This window comes from Coregonus clupeaformis, chromosome 17, assembly GCF_020615455.1.
Source record: "Coregonus clupeaformis isolate EN_2021a chromosome 17, ASM2061545v1, whole genome shotgun sequence".
Taxonomy (NCBI): domain Eukaryota; kingdom Metazoa; phylum Chordata; class Actinopteri; order Salmoniformes; family Salmonidae; genus Coregonus; species Coregonus clupeaformis.
Genome location: NC_059208.1, coordinates 14123230 through 14145638, shown reverse-complemented (window position 1 = coordinate 14145638; position 22409 = coordinate 14123230). Strand labels below are relative to the sequence as shown.

Here is a 22409-nt window from a genome sequence, read left to right as displayed (position 1 = left end):
AAAGTACATACTTTTAAGATTGTTCTATACATCAGTTGGGGTCTCTATAAGCTTCAATGTGAGGTCCTAAACCTAGTATGAAAGTGCATCATTGTAGCTGTGTGGGCTAGTATAGTCAAAATGTTTGCCTTGGGGTAAGTTGAGCCAATGGCCATGGGGTAACCAATGGTTGAGTCAATGGCAAGTTGAGCAAATTGAAGTATTTTCTTCCCAGGCATAATGCAAAGCATTATCACTCTGATATGAGGTAACTACAGGGCCTGGCCTATGTTAAAAGTGTTTAACTGGAGTGGCTAACTGGAGCCCCAGAGCAGGTGCCTCAGTAGAACAGACTGGGTAACTGGAGCCCCAGAGCAGGTGGCTCAGTAGAACAGACTGGGTAACTGGAGCCCCAGAGCAGGTGCCTCAGTAGAACAGACTGGGTAACTGGATCCCCAGAGCAGGTGCCTCAGTAGAACAGACTGGGTAACTGGAGCCCCAGAGCAGGTGGCTCAGTAGAACAGACTGGGTAACTGGAGCCACAGAGCAGGTGGCTCAGTAGAACAGACTGGGTAACTGGAGCCCCAGAGCAGGTGGCTCAGTAGAACAGACTGGGTAACTGGAGCCACAGAGCAGGTGGCTCAGTAGAACAGACTGGGTAACTGGAGCCACAGAGCAGGTGGCTCAGTAGAACAGACTGGCTAACTGGAGCCCCAGAGCAGGTGGCTCAGTAGAACAGACTGGGTAACTGGATCCCCAGAGCAGGTGGCTCAGTAGAACAGACTGGGTAACTGGAGCCCCAGAGCAGGTGGCTCAGTAGAACAGACTGGGTAACTGGAGCCACAGAGCAGGTGGCTCAGTAGAACAGACTGGGTAACTGGAGCCCCAGAGCAGGTGGCTCAGTAGAACAAACTGGGTAACTGGAGCCCCAGAGCAGGTGGCTCAGTAGAACAGACTGGGTAACTGGAGCCCCAGAGCAGGTGCCTCAGTAGAACAGACTGGCTAACTGGAGCCACAGAGCAGGTGCCTCAGTAGAACAGACTGGGTAACTGGAGCCACAGAGCAGGTGGCTCAGTAGAACAGACTGGGTAACTGGAGCCCCAGAGCAGGTGCCTCAGTAGAACAGACTGGCTAACTGGAGCCCCAGAGCAGGTGCCTCAGTAGAACAGACTGGGTAACTGGAGCCACAGAGCAGGTGGCTCAGTAGAACAGACTGGCTAACTGGAGCCACAGAGCAGGTGGCTCAGTAGAACAGACTGGGTAACTGGAGCCCCAGAGCAGGTGGCTCAGTAGAACAGACTGGGTAACTGGAGCCCCAGAGCAGGTGGCTCAGTAGAACAGACTGGGTAACTGGAGCCCCAGAGCAGGTGCCTCAGTAGAACAGACTGGCTAACTGGAGCCCCAGAGCAGGTGCCTCAGTAGAACAGACTGGGTAACTGGAGCCCCAGAGCAGGTGGCTCAGTAGAACAGACTGGCTAACTGGAGCCACAGAGCAGGTGGCTCAGTAGAACAGACTGGGTAACTGGAGCCCCAGAGCAGGTGCCTCAGTAGAACAGACTGGGTAACTGGATCCCCAGAGCAGGTGGCTCAGTAGAACAGACTGGGTAACTGGATCCCAGAGCAGGTGGCTCAGTAGAACAGACTGGGTAACTGGAGCCCCAGAGCAGGTGGCTCAGTAGAACAGACTGGCTAACTGGAGCCCCAGAGCAGGTGTCTCAGTAGAACAGACTGGGTAACTGGAGCCCCAGAGCAGGTGCCTCAGTAGAACAGACTGGGTAACTGGAGCCCCAGAGCAGGTGGCTCAGTAGAACAGACTGGCTAACTGGAGCCCCAGAGCAGGTGCCTCAGTAGAACAGACTGGGTAACTGGAGCCCCAGAGCAGGTGCCTCAGTAGAACAGACTGGGTAACTGGAGCCCCAGAGCAGGTGCCTCAGTAGAACAGACTGGGTAACTGGAGCCCCAGAGCAGGTGCCTCAGTAGAACAGACTGGCTAACTGGAGCCCCAGAGCAGGTGCCTCAGTAGAACAGACTGGGTAACTGGAGCCCCAGAGCAGGTGGCTCAGTAGAACAGACTGGCTAACTGGAGCCCCAGAGCAGGTGCCTCAGTAGAACAGACTGGGTAACTGGAGCCCCAGAGCAGGTGCCTCAGTAGAACAGACTGGGTAACTGGAGCCACAGAGCAGGTGCCTCAGTAGAACAGACTGGGTAACTGGAGCCACAGAGCAGGTGGCTCAGTAGAACAGACTGGCTAACTGGAGCCACAGAGCAGGTGGCTCAGTAGAACAGACTGGGTAACTGGAGCCCCAGAGCAGGTGTCTCAGTAGAACAGAATGGCTAACTGGAGCCCCAGAGCAGGTGTCTCAGTAGAACAGACTGGCTAACTGGAGCCCCAGAGCAGGTGGCTCAGTAGAACAGACTGGGTAACTGGAGCCCCAGAGCAGGTGCCTCAGTAGAACAGACTGGCTAACTGGAGCCCCAGAGCAGGTGCCTCAGTAGAACAGACTGGGTAACTGGAGCCCCAGAGCAGGTGGCTCAGTAGAACAGACTGGCTAACTGGAGCCCCAGAGCAGGTGCCTCAGTAGAACAGACTGGGTAACTGGAGCCCCAGAGCAGGTGGCTCAGTAGAACAGACTGGGTAACTGGAGCCCCAGAGCAGGTGGCTCAGTAGAACAGACTGGGTAACTGGAGCCCCAGAGCAGGTGCCTCAGTAGAACAGACTGGCTAACTGGAGCCCCAGAGCAGGTGCCTCAGTAGAACAGACTGGGTAACTGGAGCCACAGAGCAGGTGGCTCAGTAGAACAGACTGGGTAACTGGAGCCCCAGAGCAGGTGTCTCAGTAGAACAGAATGGCTAACTGGAGCCCCAGAGCAGGTGCCTCAGTAGAACAGACTGGGTAACTGGAGCCACAGAGCAGGTGGCTCAGTAGAACAGACTGGCTAACTGGAGCCACAGAGCAGGTGGCTCAGTAGAACAGACTGGGTAACTGGAGCCCCAGAGCAGGTGGCTCAGTAGAACAGACTGGGTAACTGGAGCCCCAGAGCAGGTGCCTCAGTAGAACAGACTGGGTAACTGGATCCCCAGAGCAGGTGGCTCAGTAGAACAGACTGGGTAACTGGAGCCCCAGAGCAGGTGCCTCAGTAGAACAGACTGGGTAACTGGAGCCACAGAGCAGGTGCCTCAGTAGAACAGACTGGGTAACTGGAGCCACAGAGCAGGTGGCTCAGTAGAACAGACTGGCTAACTGGAGCCACAGAGCAGGTGGCTCAGTAGAACAGACTGGGTAACTGGAGCCCCAGAGCAGGTGTCTCAGTAGAACAGAATGGCTAACTGGAGCCCCAGAGCAGGTGTCTCAGTAGAACAGACTGGCTAACTGGAGCCCCAGAGCAGGTGGCTCAGTAGAACAGACTGGGTAACTGGAGCCCCAGAGCAGGTGCCTCAGTAGAACAGACTGGCTAACTGGAGCCCCAGAGCAGGTGCCTCAGTAGAACAGACTGGGTAACTGGAGCCCCCAGAGCAGGTGGCTCAGTAGAACAGACTGGCTAACTGGAGCCCCAGAGCAGGTGCCTCAGTAGAACAGACTGGGTAACTGGAGCCCCAGAGCAGGTGGCTCAGTAGAACAGACTGGGTAACTGGAGCCCCAGAGCAGGTGGCTCAGTAGAACAGACTGGGTAACTGGAGCCCCAGAGCAGGTGCCTCAGTAGAACAGACTGGCTAACTGGAGCCCCAGAGCAGGTGCCTCAGTAGAACAGACTGGGTAACTGGAGCCCCAGAGCAGGTGGCTCAGTAGAACAGACTGGCTAACTGGAGCCCCAGAGCAGGTGGCTCAGTAGAACAGACTGGGTAACTGGAGCCCCAGAGCAGGTGCCTCAGTAGAACAGACTGGGTAACTGGAGCCCCAGAGCAGGTGGCTCAGTAGAACAGACTGGGTAACTGGAGCCCCAGAGCAGGTGCTTCAGTAGAACAGACTGGGTAACTGGAGCCCCAGAGCAGGTGGCTCAGTAGAACAGACTGGGTAACTGGAGCCACAGAGCAGGTGCCTCAGTAGAACAGACTGGGTAACTGGAGCCCCAGAGCAGGTGGCTCAGTAGAACAGACTGGGTAACTGGAGCCCCAGAGCAGGTGGCTCAGTAGAACAGACTGGGTAACTGGAGCCCCAGAGCAGGTGGCTCAGTAGAACAGACTGGGTAACTGGAGCCCCAGAGCAGGTGGCTCAGTAGAACAGACTGGCTAACTGGAGCCCCAGAGCAGGTGGCTCAGTAGAACAGACTGGGTAACTGGAGCCCCAGAGCAGGTGGCTCAGTAGAACAGACTGGGTAACTGGAGCCCCAGAGCAGGTGGCTCAGTAGAACAGACTGGGTAACTGGAGCCCCAGAGCAGGTGGCTCAGTAGAACAGACTGGCTAACTGGAGCCCCAGAGCAGGTGGCTCAGTAGAACAGACTGGGTAACTGGAGCCCCAGAGCAGGTGCCTCAGTAGAACAGACTGGGTAACTGGAGCCCCAGAGCAGGTGGCTCAGTAGAACAGACTGGGTAACTGGAGCCCCAGAGCAGGTGCTTCAGTAGAACAGACTGGGTAACTGGAGCCCCAGAGCAGGTGGCTCAGTAGAACAGACTGGGTAACTGGAGCCACAGAGCAGGTGCCTCAGTAGAACAGACTGGGTAACTGGAGCCCCAGAGCAGGTGGCTCAGTAGAACAGACTGGGTAACTGGAGCCCCAGAGCAGGTGGCTCAGTAGAACAGACTGGGTAACTGGAGCCCCCAGAGCAGGTGGCTCAGTAGAACAGACTGGGTAACTGGAGCCCCAGAGCAGGTGGCTCAGTAGAACAGACTGGCTAACTGGAGCCCCAGAGCAGGTGGCTCAGTAGAACAGACTGGGTAACTGGAGCCCCAGAGCAGGTGGCTCAGTAGAACAGACTGGGTAACTGGAGCCCCAGAGCAGGTGGCTCAGTAGAACAGACTGGGTAACTGGAGCCCCAGAGCAGGTGGCTCAGTAGAACAGACTGGGTAACTGGAGCCCCAGAGCAGGTGGCTCAGTAGAACAGACTGGCTAACTGGAGCCCCAGAGCAGGTGCCTCAGTAGAACAGACTGGCTAACTGGAGCCCCAGAGCAGGTGCCTCAGTAGAACAGACTGGGTAACTGGATCCCCAGAGCAGGTGCCTTGCCTGGTTGACTGATCCGGCCTGGACTTTCCTGTTATACACAAAAGGTCACAGGTCACATTCAGACCACAGCCTAGAAACATCAACAACACCAGATGAGACCAGATGAGACTGGGGCTGAAATGTGTTATGATATGATGTGTTATGATATGATGTGTTATGATGTGTTATGATATGATGTGTTATGATATGATGTGATGTGTTATGATGTAATGTGTTATGATATGATGTGTTATGATGTTATGTGTTATGATGTAATGTGTTATGATATGATGTGTTATGATGTGTTATGATATGATGTGTTCATATCATTTACATGTGCCATATTCTTAGCACATATCTGACCTCTCTCTCTCTCTCTCTCTCTCTCTCTCTCTCTCTCTCTCTCTCTCTCTCTCTCTCTCTCTCAATTCAATTTCAATTTCAATTTAATGGGCTTTATTGTCAAGGGAATCACAAGTTTACATTGCCAAAGCAAGTGAAATAGATAATAAGCAAAAGTGAAATAAACAATAAAAAATGAACAGTAAATATTACACTCACAAAAGTTCCAAAAGAATAAAGACATTTCAAGTATCATATTATGTCTATATACAGTGTTGTAATGATGTGCAAATAGTTAAAGTACAAAAAGGAAAATAAATAAACATAAATATGAGTTGTATTTACAATGGTGTTTGTTCTTCACTGGTTACCCTTTTCTTGTGGCATCAGGTCACAAATCTTGCTGCTGTGATGGCACACTATGGTATTTCACCCAATAGATACGGGAGTTTATCAAAATTGGATTTGTTTTCAAATTATTTGTGGGTCTATGTAATCTGAGGGAAATATGTGTCTTTAATATAGTCATACATTTGGCAGGAGGTTATGAAGTGCAGCTCAGTTTCCACCTCATTTTGTGGGCAGTGTGCACATAGCCTGTCTTCTCTTGAGAGCCAGGTCTGCCTACGGCGGCCTCTCTCAATAGCAAAGATTTCCTTAATTTTGGGTCAGTCACAGTGGTCAGGTATTCTGCCACTGTGTACTCTCTGTTTAAGGATAAATAGCATTCTAGTTTGCTCTGTTTTTTTGTAAATTCTTTCCAATGTGTCAAGTAATTCTCTTTTTGTTTTCTCATGATTTGGTTGGGTCTAATTATGTTGCTGTCCTGGGGCTCTGTGGGGTCTGTTTGTGTTTGTATCTCCCTGAGGCCTGTTCAGAGACAGCTAGAAGATGATTACTTTTTTTAAGAAGGTCCCAACTAGCAGTTGGTGGGGTGGCAGTGTGATAAGTAGGCTAATGATGTTTTATTTTATTAAAATACTTTTATTAGACTTTTGTTTTGTTTTGTTCAATACGAAAACACTTTTCTGAACAACAATTGATTCTCCTCTTTGGTATGATGTGTGTGATGAAATGAAGCATTGTAGTCAAAGCTATCGTGTTTAGTCTAAGACGAATCTAAAGCATGGACAAGATCAATTCCCTCCTGTGCTTCTAATGTAGACGTTGTTATTCACCGGTTGTTCACCGGTTCATATGATATGCACTGAGTACTAGATGTTCTATGTGTTGTACAGCATTCTTTGTTATGTGCACATTCTGGAAAATAGGCAGAATCTACCACACACCCAAAACCCATTAGTGAAGGTGCTGGAGTAAAAATGACTTGAGAAACAGGGGAAAGTCTCTGCACACTTCCAGTCAGATGCACACTTCCAGTCAGATGCACACTTCCGGTCAGATGCACACTTCCAGTCAGATCCACACTTCCGGTCAGATGCACACTTCCAGTCAGATGCACACTTCCAGTCAGATGCACACTTCCGGTCAGATGCACACTTCCAGTCAGATGCACACTTCCGGTCAGATCCACACTTCCGGTCAGATGCACACTTCCAGTCAGATGCACACTTCCGGTCAGATGCACACTTCCAGTCAGATGCACACTTCCAGTCAGATGCACACTTCCGGTCAGATGCACACTTCCAGTCAGATGCACACTTCCAGTCAGATGCACACTTCCAGTCAGATCCACACTTCCGGTCAGATGCACACTTCCAGTCAGATGCACACTTCCAGTCAGATGCACACTTCCGGTCAGATGCACACTTCCAGTCAGATGCACACTTCCGGTCAGATGCACACTTCCAGTCAGATGCACACTTCCAGTCAGATGCACACTTCCGGTCAGATCCACACTTCCGGTCAGATGCACACTTCCAGTCAGATGCACACTTCCGGTCAGATCCACACTTCCGGTCAGATGCACACTTCCAGTCAGATGCACACTTCCGGTCAGATGCACACTTCCGGTCAGATGCACACTTCCAGTCAGATGCACACTTCCAGTCAGATGCACACTTCCGGTCAGATGCACACTTCCAGTCAGATGCACACTTCCAGTCAGATGCACACTTCCGGTCAGATGCACACTTCCGGTCAGATGCACACTTCCGGTCAGATGCACACTTCCAGTCAGATGCACACTTCCAGTCAGATGCACACTTCCGGTCAGATGCACACTTCCGGTCAGATGCACACTTCCAGTCAGATGCACACTTCCGGTCAGATGCACACTTCCAGTCAGATGCACACTTCCAGTCAGATGCACACTTCCGGTCAGATGCACACTTCCGGTCAGATGCACACTTCCGGTCAGATGCACACTTCCAGTCAGATGCACACTTCCAGTCAGATACACACTTCCAGTCAGATGCACACTTCCGGTCAGATGCACACTTCCAGTCAGATGCACACTTCCGGTCAGATGCACACTTCCAGTCAGATGCACACTTCCAGTCAGATGCACACTTCTTTGTGCATTTCTTTCTTTATGTGCTCGTTCTCAGTGGTGTAAAATACTTAAGTAAAAATCATTTTAAGTACTACTTAAGTAGTTTTTTGGGGTATCTGTACTTTACTTTACTATTTATATTTTTGACAACTTTTACTTTTACTCCACTACATTCCTAATGAAAATAATGTACTTTTTACTCCATACATTTTCCCTGACACCTAAAAGTACTCGTTACAATTAGAATGCTCAAACAGGACAGAATTATGGCACCAATCAATATAACGCTTTGTCATCCGTACTGCCTGTACATTTAAACTGTACATTTAAAACCAGATACTTTTAGACTTTTACTCATGTAGTATTTTACTGGGTAACTTTCACTTTTACTTGAGTAATTTTCTGTTAAGGTATCTTTACTTTTACTCAAGTATGACAATTGAATACTTTTTCCACCACTGCTCATTCTGAAATTACTAACTATACATTCAAAGAATTCTGTTTCTTTGTAACATTGAGCAACGTGACAGTTTGTTCTTCCCGAAATATCTTCCCCCAAGTTATGCCTGCCACCAGATGCAACCAGAGCAGGGGGATTTCCTAGAGATCCATGTGGATGACATTTCCCTTGGTGAAACAGGACAACATTACAGAAACATCAGATTGGGGGTGGCGTGACCAAACGCATCCAAACATTCAATCATAATAGGTTACAAAACAAAAAATAGTTACTGATTGGTGATCATGTCAGTTAGTAGAGCATGGCTCTTGCAATGCCAGGATAGTGGGTTCGATTCCCGGGACCACACATATGTAAAAAAAAAAAGGCATATATATCGTGATTGCTTAAAAAATGATTAAACACTGATGAACAGAACTGTCTGGTTCCTCTCTCTCTGTCTCTCTCTCTCTCTCCTCTGTCTCTGGTCTCTCTCTCTCTCTGTCTCTGTCTCTCTCGCTGTGTGTTTGAGTTGTGGCTGTCTCTCTCTCTGTGTCTCTCTTGCTCTCTCTCTCTCTCTCTCTCTCTCTCTCTCTCTCTCTCTCTCTCTCTCTCTCTCTCTCTCTCTCTTGCTCAGTGTTTGTGTTGTGGTTGTCAGACAGCACCTGACCATCCAGTCTGTCTCTCTCTCCTCTCCACCTGTTGCTGTCCCTCTTCAGTTTCATCAGTTTCATCATCTCTCAGGTGGTCTTGTGAAACTGTTCCTCCCTGTTGGTATCCAGCGGGCACGGCCGGCCCGGGCTCGCTGTCACATCTGCCTGTCCTGAAGCCAGTGTAGCAACGGGCAGTCCACATGACTCACGTGGTGTAATGTTCCCCCTCCTGTTTGTTTACGAAAATAACCCCAGAGATGGGGTCATGATGTTCCAGAAGTCATGAGTCATTTCGTAAGTAACGATTATTATTAAATCATTCATGAAACATTGAAGGTGAGAGTAACCTGTTGTACAATCTTAGTCTACTACTCTGATGTACTGTAAGTGATTTATTGGGATATTTATTTAAATGTTGAAATCGGAAATACAATATGCTGTCCTCTCCTCCTCTGTCGTAAGAGATGCCTCTTCATCCACGTTGGCTCATGTCGTCTAATGAAGCCCCCCACCCCTCCCCCTGTTCCTGTCTGGGCATGTGCTGGTCGTGGTGGAGCGAGACCAGCGAAACCAGCGAGACCAGCGGGTCATGGACTTTACATGAGAGATAGATGGGCTACTCAGGTTACATCTGTTCTCTAGACTGAGACGGTTAAGACTGAGACCTCACAGTGGGACTGAGACCTCACAGTGGGATTGAGATCTCACAGTGGGACTGAGACCTCACAGTGGGACTGAGACCTCACAGTGGGACTGAGACCTCACAGTGGGACTGAGACCTCACAGTGAGACTGAGACGTTACAGTGAGACTGAGACAGCTAAGACTGAGACCCCACAGTGGGACTGAGACCTCATAGTGAGACAGAGACCTCACAGTGAGACTGAGACATTACAGTGAGACTGAGACGTTACAGTGAGACTGAGACGTTACAGTGAGACTGAGACCTCACAGTGGGACTGAAACCTCACAGTGAGACTGAGATCTCACAGTGAGACTGAGACGTTACATTGAGACTGAGACCTCACAGTGAGACTGAGACGTTACAGTGAGACTGAGATGGCTAAGACTGAGACCTCACAGTGGGACTGAGACCTCACAGTGAGACTGAGACATTACAGTGAGACTGAGACCTCACAGTGAGACTGAGACCTCACAGTGAGACTGAGACATTACAGTGAGACTGAGACATTACAGTGAGACTGAGACCTCACAGTGAGACTGAGACGTTACAGTGAGACTGAGACGTCACAGTGAGTCTGAGACATTACAGTGGGACTGAGACCTCACAGTGAGACTAGGACCTCACAGTGGGACTGAGACCTTACAGTGAGACTGAGATGTTACAGTGAGACTGAGACCTCACAGTGAGATTGAGACCTCACAGTGGGACTGAGACCTCTTTATAGAGAGAGGAGTCCAGAATAATGTTAAATGAAATTGACTGCCACAGTCTTTGTGATAACATTTTATTTGTTATTAATAAACAACATTACACAAACAAACAAACAGGAATATAAAACCACTTTTAAAAAAAAACACAATTATGAGGTGATTGCATAGATCTGTTAGCAAACAATTTGTACGGTGTCACCACACATAAATGAGTAAGAAGATACATGTCAACAGACAGAGTTATCACCCTATCACTCTTCAGATATAACCACGACGTCATTCTTATCATGTGCATATGGGATTATTTCACTTTATGTCCATTCACTTGGTTATAAATTCTCACTAAATATGAATAATTCCATCAACATCACCTCAGAGGAATGTTATTAATAAATATACACTGAGTGTACAAAACATTAAGAACACTTGCTCTTTCCATAGCATAGACTGACCAGTTGAATCCAGGTGAAAGCTATGATTCCTTATCGATGTCACCTGTTAAATCCACTTCAATCAGTGTAGATGAAGGGGAGGAGACAGGTTAAAGAAGGATTTTTAAGCCTTGAGACAATTGAGACATGGATTGTGTATGTGTGCCATTCAGAGGGTGAATGGGCAAGACAAAATATTTAAGTGCCTTTGAACGGGGTATGGTAGTAGGTGCCAGGCGCACTGGTTTGTGTCAAGAACTGCAACACTGATGGGTTTTTCACGCTCAACAGTTTCCCGTGTGTATAAAGAATGGTCCACCACCTAAAGGACATCCAGCCAACTTGACACAACTGTGGGAAGCATTGGAGTCAACATGGGCCAGCGTCCCTGTGGAATGCTTTCAACACCTTGTAGAGTCCATGCCCCGACAAATTGAGGTTGTTCTGAGGGCAAAAGAGTTGAATTTGAATTTTTGGGTTGAAATGACGTGGAAACAACACTGTTACAACCAGTTTTTACCTAGTGGGTTGTAATATCATCCAGTCTGTTGGCAACGTGTTTGGACTGGTAACTAAACAGTTGGGCATCATGTACTGTAGCCTTCATATAGCCTACAGTACTGTATACACCTATAGCCTTCAGTTCGACACAACAATTAACTGCCCAGGGCTTCGCTTCCATATGACAAGTAGCGTCTCTAAAATCTCATTTGATTTAAGATTCGCTGCTGGAAATACTGTCACCCATTGAGGGATGTTTTGGTGAGTGTTTGTGGGACAGGGAAGGACATCAGAGATGCAATAGAGAGTGAAACACACTCAGGGAAGGTTGGGTTTGTTGGAGACACACACCAGGGATAGAGAACCGTGGTCAAACAGCTTGTATGGCAGTGTCCCCTTGGTTGTCCATGTGTCAGTCTTTGGGTCATAGCACTCAAAGCTGTCAGAGTCCTCTATGACATCATGTCCGTTGATGAAGCGTCCTCCGGTCACGTACAGTTTGTTGTTGAACACCGTGGCAGCATGGTGCATTCTCCTCGCCTTCATATTCTCACACTTCAGAAACCGGTTGGCTTTGGTGTCGTACGCTATCATTCTTCTGGTGTAGCCTGTAAAGGACATGGTGACAGTTAGGGAAAAGCTGCTGGTAAGGTTGTCTTGACAAAAGACAGAAGATATCAAAGATCTCGAAGTCCTAAGTAGACAAATAAAGTTGTATTTAATTGACATCAGATTGTCTTTTTTCTGACTCATCCACCCTCCTCCTACCTCCGATAATGTAGATCTTGTCATCAATGACAGCTGCTGGTGCAGAAACGTTCTTCACTGTCCTGGTCTCCATCATGGACCACATATTCCTGCCAATGTGATACACCTGGAGAAAAGGATAGGTTTAGAAGAGTTTAGTGTTTCTGTGCAGAATTGTTGGCTAAAATGTTCAAGAATTAACTCCAAGACTTCAAGAGTCAAGACTTCAAGACTCAAGACTTCAAGACTCAAGACTTCAAGACTCAAGACTCAAGACTTCATGACTTCAAGACTCAAGACTCAAGACTCAAGACTCAAGACTTCAAGACTTCAAGACTTCAAGACTCAAGACTCAAGACTCAAGACTTCAAGACTTCAAGACTCAAGACTTCAAGACTCAAGTTCACCACTCAACAGCAACCTCAACAGTATGACATTCTGCCTACCTGTATCATCCTGACAGGGTTCTGCATCGCGTCCTCTCCCCCGAACAGGTAGATTCTTTGATCGTTAGCGGCGACCGCCGGGTGTAGCACAGCAGTCGGCATGGGAACCATAGCCTCCCATTGGTTGAACATACTATTGTATCTCTCCACCGTGTCACACACCTGCTTCTCTGGCCCCAGGCCCCCCAGGACGAAGATAAAGTGCAGGTAGGAGACAGACTGGTGGGCGAAGCGAGGCTGGATCATGGGCTCAGCCGTCCTCCACTGGTTGGTCTTCAGAGATAACATATAGACAGTGGTGCTAACCACTCTGTGTTTGGTGTTCATGGTGAGGCCTCCCAGAACATACAGGATGCTGTGGATACAGACGTAGGAGGCCTTGTAGAGCCGCAGGGGCAGCTTGGCCAGCCACTGCCAGCGCTGAGTCCTCTCGTCGAACAGGAGCGCTTCACGGGACGTCTGCTCGTTGTTCTTGCGGCCGCCGACTAGAACCAGGGTCTCCCGGCAGGTGTAGCGCCGTGGGGTCACCCACAGGGGCTTGAGGTCCGACCCACACTTAGTAGTGATGGAGAACATGAGGCGTCGGACGGACTCGATGACCTCGGTGCAGAGGGTGGAGGACTGGATGAGGGGGTCGCTGGCAATGAACTGGAACAGGTAGGTGGGGTGGATGTAGCGTAGACGCACCTTCTTGAAGAGGTCGGAGATGGCGCCGCGCCGGGAGAATGGGTCGTGGTGGATCCACGCCAGCAACGTCTCGAACACCTGGGTTCAATAAGCCGTTTTAATATCAACACTTAGTTCTTAACATCCATTGATGGTTTTAACTTCATTGATGATGCTGCTTCTAGTGTCCGTCTCTCCATTGTTGTTGATTGGGTGTTTATTGGTGATGTATACATTAGCTGGTGCAAACAAACGGACCCTTTTAGGGATTTATATAAAGTACTATCTAATCTTACCGTACATTACCCTTATTACGTTATCTTATCTTACCTGCTCCTCCTCGGCACACAGCCGGTCATCCTCCAGGTAACTCATCAGCTCAGGTAAGGAGAGCTCACACAAGTCCTCAGAGGTAGAGACGTCAGAGAAGCTCTGTACTGCCATCTCCCTGGCCTGGAATGAATGATTTAATTAATGCATTTTATTTGAAAATTGACAATACATATGGACTGAGTCTGAAATAGCAGCCTTTTCCCTAATTAGTTTTAATACACTACTTTTGACCAGGGCCCATATGCTGCCCAAGTCAACCAACAACACATTATTTAAAACGAAACGAATTCTACTGACCTTCTCCTTCAGGCTGCCGCAGTGTAATATCTCTGACAGCCGGATCATGCTGAGGCAGTTGTCTGGGCTCAGCTGCTCCTGAAATTTCAACAACAACAAAAAATGGTTTAACGTATTTACCAAGGACAACGCACATTATTAATCATATTAAAGTTTTCAACATCAATGTGAAAGTGCCAGAGTTAGCAAGAAAGCTAATTCATCTGTGGGTCACCTGCAGGAAAGAGGAGCAGGCCTCGAACAGCCCGGTGTACTGCAGCATGGAGACAGCCTGCATCAGGGGCAGCACTATCTCCATGGTGATGGTGATGACCCCTGTGTAGACGTAGTCCACAATGTCACTCAGGATGCTGGAGGTGATCCCCTTAAATAATAATAATTAGAAGAAGAATAGATTTTATTTGTATGGTGCCTTTCGTTGACAGGCAGAAACTACGCAGCACTTGACATAAAAGTAAGCCTTCTCCTGTTTCTGCAGAGTGAGGCAGGATGCTAGTCTAGTTTTACAAAAACAAGCATTATTTTTCATTTAAAAAGTGAATAACCCTACCTTCAGATCCACCTTCTCCTGGTGGCTTTCTCTGAAGTCGTGACAGAACATGGCTGTGAAGTAAGGACTGCTGGAGGCCAGAACGTTGCGGTGGCAGGGGATCTCTGTGTTATCTGAACAGAGTAGCACGTCAGTAAGGATCCTCTCCTGTCTGAGGCGGTTCAGCTGCAGCAGGAGGTGGGACGACTGCTCCTTGTTGCTGTAGTGGAACACCTCCGGGTGTGGCTTTGATCGGTCCATTCTGGAAAAGAAGGACATGGTTTGATTTGGGAGGAAATGGATTCAATGTGGTTTTGTTTGGGGTTTTCTCTGTAGAGGTGAGTGAGTAGTTTGGACAGGCCAGTGACATGACGGAATAGAAAGGTCAGCTGATTTAGTTTTCTCTAACGATTGTTTTCTCCAGAATCCAAGGCCTAGGTGTTTTCCACCTCTGACTGTGACTCCATCACCATCATAAATACCTCAAATTGTTTTAGAAATGGTATCTTCAGTAGCATGCTGTTTTCTGCACAAAGAATTCAAATGCAGATAGCATGAGGCTCATGATCAATGTTCACATATTATAGTAGCCCTATCATAACCCAGCTGGCCTTATTATAGTAGCCCTATCATAACCCAGCTGGCCTTATTATAGTAGCCCTATCATAACCCAGCTGGCCTTATTATAGTAGCCCTATCATAACCCAGCTGGCCTTATTATAGTAGCCCTATCATAACCCAGCTGGCCTTATTATAGTAGCCCTATCATAACCCAGCTGGCCTTATTATAGTAGCCCTATCATAACCCAGCTGGCCTTATTATAGTAGCCCTATCATAACCCAGCTGGCCTTATTATAGTAGCCCTATCATAACCCAGCTGGCCTTATTATAGTAGCCCTATCATAACCCAGCTGGCCTTATTATAGTAGCCCTATCATAACCCAGCTGGCCTTATTATAGTAGCCCTATCATAACCCAGCTGGCCTTATTATAGTAGCCCTATCATAACCCAGCTGGCCTTATTATAGTAGCCCTATCATAACCCAGCTGGCCTTATTATAGTAGCCCTATCATAACCCAGCTGGCCTTATTATAGTAGCCCTATCATAACCCAGCTGGCGGTCTGGGACTAGGTCCTAGTCATAGTCTGTAGTCAGTCTGTAGTCATAGTCTGTAGGTATAGTCTATAGTTATATAGTCTATAGTTATAGTCTGTAGTCATAGTCTGTAGTTATGTAGTCTGTAGTCAGTCTGTAGTCTGTCTATAATCATAGTCTGTAGGTACAGTCTATAGTTATATAGTCTGTGGTAATAGTCTGTAGTCAGTCTATAATCATAGTCTGTAGTCATAGTCTATAGTTATATAGTCTGTAGTAATAGTATGTAGTCATAGTCTGTAGTCAGTCTGTAGTCAGTCTGTAGTCAGTCTATAATCATAGTCTGTAGGTATAGTCTATAGTTATATAGTCTATAGTTATAGTCTGCAGTCATAGTCTGTAGTCAGTCTATAATCATAGTCTATAGTTATATAGTCTGTAATAATAGTCTGTAGTAATAGTCTGTAGTCAGTCTGTAGTCAGTCTATAATCATAGTCTGTAGGTATAGTCTATAGTTATATAGTCTATAGTTATAGTCTGTAGTCAGTCTGTAGTCAGTTTGTAGTCAGTCTATAATCATAGTCTGTAGGTATAGTCTATAAACATAGTCTGTGGGTATAGTCTATAGTTATATAGTCTGTAGTAATAGTCTGTAGTCAGTCTGTAGTCAGTCTATAATCATAGTCTGTAGTCATAGTCTATAGTTATATAGTCTGCAGTAATAGTCTGTAGTCAGTCTGTAGTCAGTCTATAATCATAGTCTGTAGGTATAGTCTATAGTTATATAGTCTATAGTTATAGTCTGTAGTCAGTCTGTAGTCAGTTTGTAGTCAGTCTATAATCATAGTCTGTAGGTATAGTCTATAATCATAGTCTGTGGGTATAGTCTATAGTTATATAGTCTGTAGTAATAGTCTGTAGTCAGTCTGTAGTCAGTCTATAATCATAGTCTGTAGTCATAGTCTATAGTTATATAGTCTGTAGTAATAGTCTGTAGTCAGTCTGTAGTCAGTCTGTAGTCATAGGTCACTATTATCTGCAACCTCCAGAATAATTATTAATAGCGGCATTCTAAGTGTTGAAAATGTTTTATACTATGGTATATGTTATGGTATATATTATCAAACATATTATGGTATATGTTATGGTATATATTTAAGCAATAACGCCCGAGGGGGTGTGGTATATGGCCAATATACCAAGGCTAAGGGCTGTTCTTATGCACGACGCAACGCGGAGTACCTGAACACAGCCCTTAGCCGTAACCCCAGAGGTGCCTTATTGCTATTATAAACTGGTTACCAACATAATTAGAGCAGTAAAAATAAATGTTTTGTCATATCCATGGTATAAGGTCTGATATACCATGGCTTTTAGCCAATCAGCATTCAGGGCTAGAACCACCCAGTTTATAATATGGTATATATTATAGTATATATTATGGTAAATATTATGGTATATATTATAGTATATATTATGGTATATATTATGGTAAATATTATGGTATATATTATGGTAAATATTATGGAATATATTATGGTATATATTATGGTATATATTATGGAATATATTATGGTAAATATTATGGTAAATATTATGGTATATATTATGGTAAATATTATAGTATATATTATGGTAAATATTATGGTAAATATTATGGTAAATATTATGGTATATATTATGGTAAATATTATGGTATATATTATGGTAAATATTATGGAATATATTATGGTAAATATTATGGTATATATGATGGTATATATTATGGTATATATTATGGTATATCTTATGGTAAATATAATGGTATATATTATGGTATATATTATGGTATATATTATGGAATATATTATGGTAAATATTATGGTATATATTATGGTATATATTATGGAATATATTATGGTATATATTATGGTATATATTATGGTAAATATTATGGTATATATTATGGCATATATTATGGTATATATTATGGTAAATATTATGGTATATATTATGGTAAATATTATGGTACAGTGGGGTAAAAAAGTATTTAGTCAGCCACCAATTGTGCAAGTTCTCCCACTTAAAAAGATGAGAGAGGCCTGTAATTTTCATCATAGGTACACGTCAACTATGACAGACAAAATGAGAAAAAGAAATTCAGAAAATCACATTGTAGGATTTTTTATGAATTTATTTGCAAATTATGGTGGAAAATAAGTATTTGGTCAATAACAAAAGTTTCTCAATACTTTGTTATATACCCTTTGTTGGCAATAACACAGGTCAAACGGTTTCTGTACGTCTTGACAAGGTTTTCACACACTGTTGCTGGTATTTTGGCCCATTCCTCCATGCAGATCTCCTCTAGAGCAGTGATGTTTTGGGGCTGTCGCTGGGCAACACAGACTTTCAACTCCCTCCAAAGATTTTCTATGGGGTTGAGATCTGGAGACTGGCTAGGCCACTCCATGACCTTGAAATGCTTCTTACGAAGCCACTCCTTCGTTGCCCGGGCGGTGTGTTTGGGATCATTGTCATGCTGAAAGACCCAGCCACGTTTCATCTTCAATGCCCTTGCTGATGGAAGGAGGTTTTCACTTAAAATCTCATGATACATGGCCCCATTCATTCTTTCCTTTACACGGATCAGTCGTCCTGGTCCCTTTGCAGAAAAACAGCCCCAAAGCATGATGTTTCCACCCCCATGCTTCACAGTAGGTATGGTGTTCTTTGGATGCAACTCAGCATTCTTTGTCCTCCAAACACGACGAGTTGAGTTTTTACCAAAAAGTTATATTTTGGTTTCATCTGACCATATGACATTCTCCCAATCCTCTTCTGGATCATCCAAATGCATTCTAGCAAACTTCAGACGGGCCTGGACATGTACTGGCTTAAGCAGGGGGACACGTCTTGCACTGCAGGATTTAAGTCCCTGGCGGCGTAGTGTGTTACTGATAGTAGGCTTTGTTACTTTGGTCCCAGCTCTCTGCAGGTCATTCACTAGGTCCCCCCGTGTGGTTCTGGGATTTTTGCTCACCGTTCTTGTGATGATTTTGACCCCACGGGGTGAGATCTTGCGTGGAGCCCCAGATCAAGGGAGATTATCAGTGGTCTTGTATGTCTTCCATTTCCTAATAATTGCTCCCACAGTTGATTTTTTCAAACCAAGCTGCTTACCTATTGCAGATTCAGTCTTCCCAGCCTGGTGCAGGTCTACAATTTTGTTTCTGGTGTCCTTTGACAGCTCTTTGGTCTTGGCCATAGTGGAGCTTGGAGTGTGACTGTTCAAACAGGTGCCATTAATACAGGTAACGAGTGGAGGACAGAGGAGCCTCTTAAAGAAGAGGTCTGTGAGAGGTCTGTGAGAGCCAGAAATATTGCTTGTTTGTAGGTAACCAAATACTTAACATAATTTGCAAATAAATTCATAAAAAATCCTACAATGTGATTTTCTGGATTTTTTTTCTCAAATTGTCTGTCAGAGTTGACGTGTACCTATGATGAAAATTACAGGCCTCTCTCATCTTTTTAAGTGGGAGAACTTGCACAATTGGTGGCTGACTAAATACTTTTTTCCCCCACTGTATATATTATGGAATATATTATGGTATATATTATGGTATATATTATGGAATATATTATGGTATATATTATGGTAAATATTATGGTATATATTATGGTATATATTATGGTAAATATTATGGAATATATTATGGTATATATTATGGTATATATTATGGTAAATATTATGGTATATATTATGGTATATATTATGGTAAATATTATGGTATATATTATGGTATATATTATGGTATATATTATGGAGGCAGAAACAGAAAAAGCAGTATCAAGGGGCCTGACCTATAGCAGAATCTAGGTCAACATGTGCTCCACTGTCACGGTCGTCTAGGAGCGAAGGAGACCAAGGCGCAGCGTGTCCAAGAAACATGACTTTATTGACTTAAAGTATCTAACTACAAAACAAAAGACGACTCATGAAGTCCACGGTTACACAGACCGAAACGGAACAAAAACCCACAAACCCAAGGTGAAAACACACAGTTAAAATATGGCTCCCAATCAGAGATAACGAGCCGACAGCTGACACTCGTTACCTCCGATTGGGAGTCATATGACTAACAAGAACAACCAAAACCAAGCACACCCAAATACCCAACATAACCAAACCAAACCCAACAAAACGAATACACCCTGGCTCAAATACAAAGTCCCGGAGCCAGAGTGTGACATAACCTCCCTTAAGGTGCGAACTCCGGGCGCACCAGCATAAAGTCTAGGGGAGGGTCTGGGAGGGCGTCTGTCCACGGTGGCGGCTCTGGCACAGGTCGTGGTCCCCACCCCACCATAGTCACTACCCGCTTACGTAGCCTCCTCCCAATGACCACCCTCCAATTTAACCCCACTGGATTAAGGGGCAGCACCGGACTAAGAGGCAGCACCGGACTAAGGGGCAGCACCGGACTAAGGGGCAGCACCAGGATAAGGGGCAGCACCAGGATAAGGGGCAGCACCGGACTAAGGGGCAGCACCGGACTGAATGGCGGATCCTGGCTGGCTGGCTCTGGCGGATCCTGGCTGGCTGGCGGATCCTGGCTGGACGGCTCTGGCGGATCCTGGCTGGACGGCTCATGGCTGGCTGACGGATCTGGCTGCTCATGGCTGGCTGACGGATCTGGCTGCTCGCGGCTGGCTGACGAATCTGGCTGCTCATGGCTGGCTGACGGATCTGGCTGCTCATGGCTGGCTGACGGATCTGGCTGCTCATGGCTGGCTGACGGATCTGGCTGCTCATGGCTGGCTGACGGATCTGGCTGCTCATGGCTGGCGGAAGGCTCTGGCTGATCCTGTCTGGCGGAAGGCTCTGGCTGATCCTGTCTGGCGGAAGGCTCTGGCTGATCCTGTCTGGCGGAAGGCTCTGGCTGATCCTGTCTGGCGGAAGGCTCTGGCTGATCCTGTCTGGCGGAAGGCTCTGGCTGCTCCTGTCTGGCGGAAGGCTTCGGCTGCTCCTGTCTGGCGGAAGGCTCTAGCGGCTCCTGTCTGGCGGAAGGCTCTAGCGGCTCCGGTCTAGCGGACGGCTCTGAAGGCTCATGGCAGACGGGCGGCTTTGCAGGCTCAGTACAGACGGGCGGCTTATGCAGCGCTTGGCAGACGGGCAGTTCAGGCGCCGTTGGGCAGACGGGCAGTTCAGGCGCCGTTGGGCAGACGGCAGACTCTGGCCGGCTGAGACGCACTGGTGGCCGGATGCGTGGTGCCGGAACTGGAGGTACCGGGCTGAGGACACGCATCTCAGGGCTAGTGCGGGGAGCAGGAACAGGACGCACAGGACTCTGGGGACACACAGGAGGCTTGGTGCGTGGTGTAGGCACTGGTGGTACTGGGCTGGAGCGGGGAGGTGGCGCCGGAAATACCGGACCGTGCAGGCTTACTGGCTCCCTTGAGCACTGAGCCTGCCCAACCTTACCTGGTTGTATGCTCCCCGTCGCCCGACCAGTACGGGGAGGTGGAATAACCCGCACCGGGCTATGTAGGCGAACCGGGGACACCATGCGTAAGGCTGGTGCCATGTGCCGGCCCGAGGAGACGCACTGGTGGCCGGATGCGTGGGGCCGGCTTCATGACATCCGGCTCAACGCTCAATCTAGCCCGGCCGATACGTGGAGCTGGAATGTACCGAACCGGGCTATGCACGCGTACAGGAGACACCATGCGCTCTACTGCGTAACACGCTGTCTGCCCGTACTCTCGCTCTCCACGGTAAGTACAGGGAGTAGGCGCAGGTCTCCTACCTGACTTCGCCACACTCCCTTTAAGCCCCCCCCAAGAAATTTTTGGGTAGTACTCTCGGGCTTCCAGTCTTGCCTCCGTGCTGCCTCCTCATATCGCCTCCTCTCGGCTTTAGCTGCCTCCAGCTCTTCACGAGGACGGCGATATTCTCCCGGTTGTGCCCAAGGACCCTTTCCATCCAGTATCTCCTCCCATGTCCATGAATCCTTTATAGGCGTCCATGAATCCTGTGTATGTGGGTCCTGTTGCCGCTTGACACGCCGCTTGGTCCTAGATTGGTGGGTTTTTCTGTCCACGGTCGTCTAGGAGCGAAGGAGACCAAGGCGCAGCGTGTCCAAGAAACATGACTTTATTGACTTAAAGTATCTAACTACAAAACAAAAGACGACTCATGAAGTCCACGGTTACACAGACCGAAACGGAACAAAAACCCACAAACCCAAGGTGAAAACACACAGTTAAAATATGGCTCCCAATCAGAGATAACGAGCCGACAGCTGACACTCGTTACCTCCGATTGGGAGTCATATGACTAACAAGAACAACCAAAACCAAGCACACCCAAATACCCAACATAACCAAACCAAACCCAACAAAACGAATACACCCTGGCTCAAATACAAAGTCCCGGAGCCAGAGTGTGACATCCACAAATCAATGAATGAACAATCTGTTTTAAATGAGAAATATCAGAATCATTAGCTTGATATAGTAGTTACAGTACAGTACATTTTTCAAGCACAGATTACTACAATTGATATCAACTTGTTATTGTTTGCTCCTAACCTAAGACATGAAAGCAGGTGTATTAGCTAGTCGGGCTGATTGATCAGAAGTTCGTTGATCATTCACCATTCACAGCAAACAGAATGTTAGAATAACTCTGGTTGTTATTGCATCTGCTTTATTGGTAAAAGAAACCCCACTGATGTTGATCATCATCCATGCTACAGTCAGCTACATTCAGCAGGTTAACCTCTACACCTCAGTGTGACACACCTTCCTTACCTTGTCTCAGTCTTCTGATGCATCTGAGGTAGCTGTCCTTCACTCTGCTTTGCTATCAGCAACATTCACCCAGACATATCTGTGTTTGTTGTTATGGTCTCTTTCCATGATGTCTCTGGCTCTGTGTACATTCCTGTTTAAATATAGACCCCACTCTTTA

General features: G+C 46.8%; 1 protein-coding gene across 2 annotated transcripts; it reads right to left on the bottom strand.

Annotated features, from left to right (window-relative positions):
- Nucleotides 1-11260: 11260 nt before the first annotated feature.
- LOC121585429 (kelch-like protein 38) lies at nucleotides 11261-22409 on the bottom strand. 2 transcript variants are annotated; one of them, XM_041901776.1, is made up of 8 exons: nucleotides 22250-22409; nucleotides 14374-14614; nucleotides 14038-14187; nucleotides 13824-13901; nucleotides 13524-13646; nucleotides 12528-13292; nucleotides 12103-12208; nucleotides 11261-11942 (listed from the first exon to the last, which is right to left on the bottom strand). In XM_041901776.1, exons 1-8 carry the CDS (start codon nucleotides 22312-22314, stop codon nucleotides 11653-11655), a joined length of 1818 nt encoding a protein of 605 aa, XP_041757710.1. In that variant the 5' UTR covers nucleotides 22315-22409; the 3' UTR covers nucleotides 11261-11652. The 2 variants fall into 2 exon arrangements, with proteins under 2 accessions (XP_041757710.1, XP_041757711.1); XM_041901777.1 differs by having other exon boundaries at nucleotides 22241-22316.

Bases quoted from the DNA above. Each gene is read 5' to 3' on its own strand.
- LOC121585429 (XM_041901776.1), bottom strand. From the start codon at position 22,314: ATGTTGCTGATAGCAAAGCAGAGTGAAGGACAGCTACCTCAGATGCAT. The intron at 14,188-14,373 runs GTAGGGTTATTC...TTATTATTTAAG, and splicing joins AGGAGAAGGTGGATCTGAAG to GGGATCACCTCCAGCATCCT. The intron at 13,293-13,523 runs GTAAGATAAGAT...TATTGAACCCAG, and splicing joins TGTGTGCCGAGGAGGAGCAG to GTGTTCGAGACGTTGCTGGC.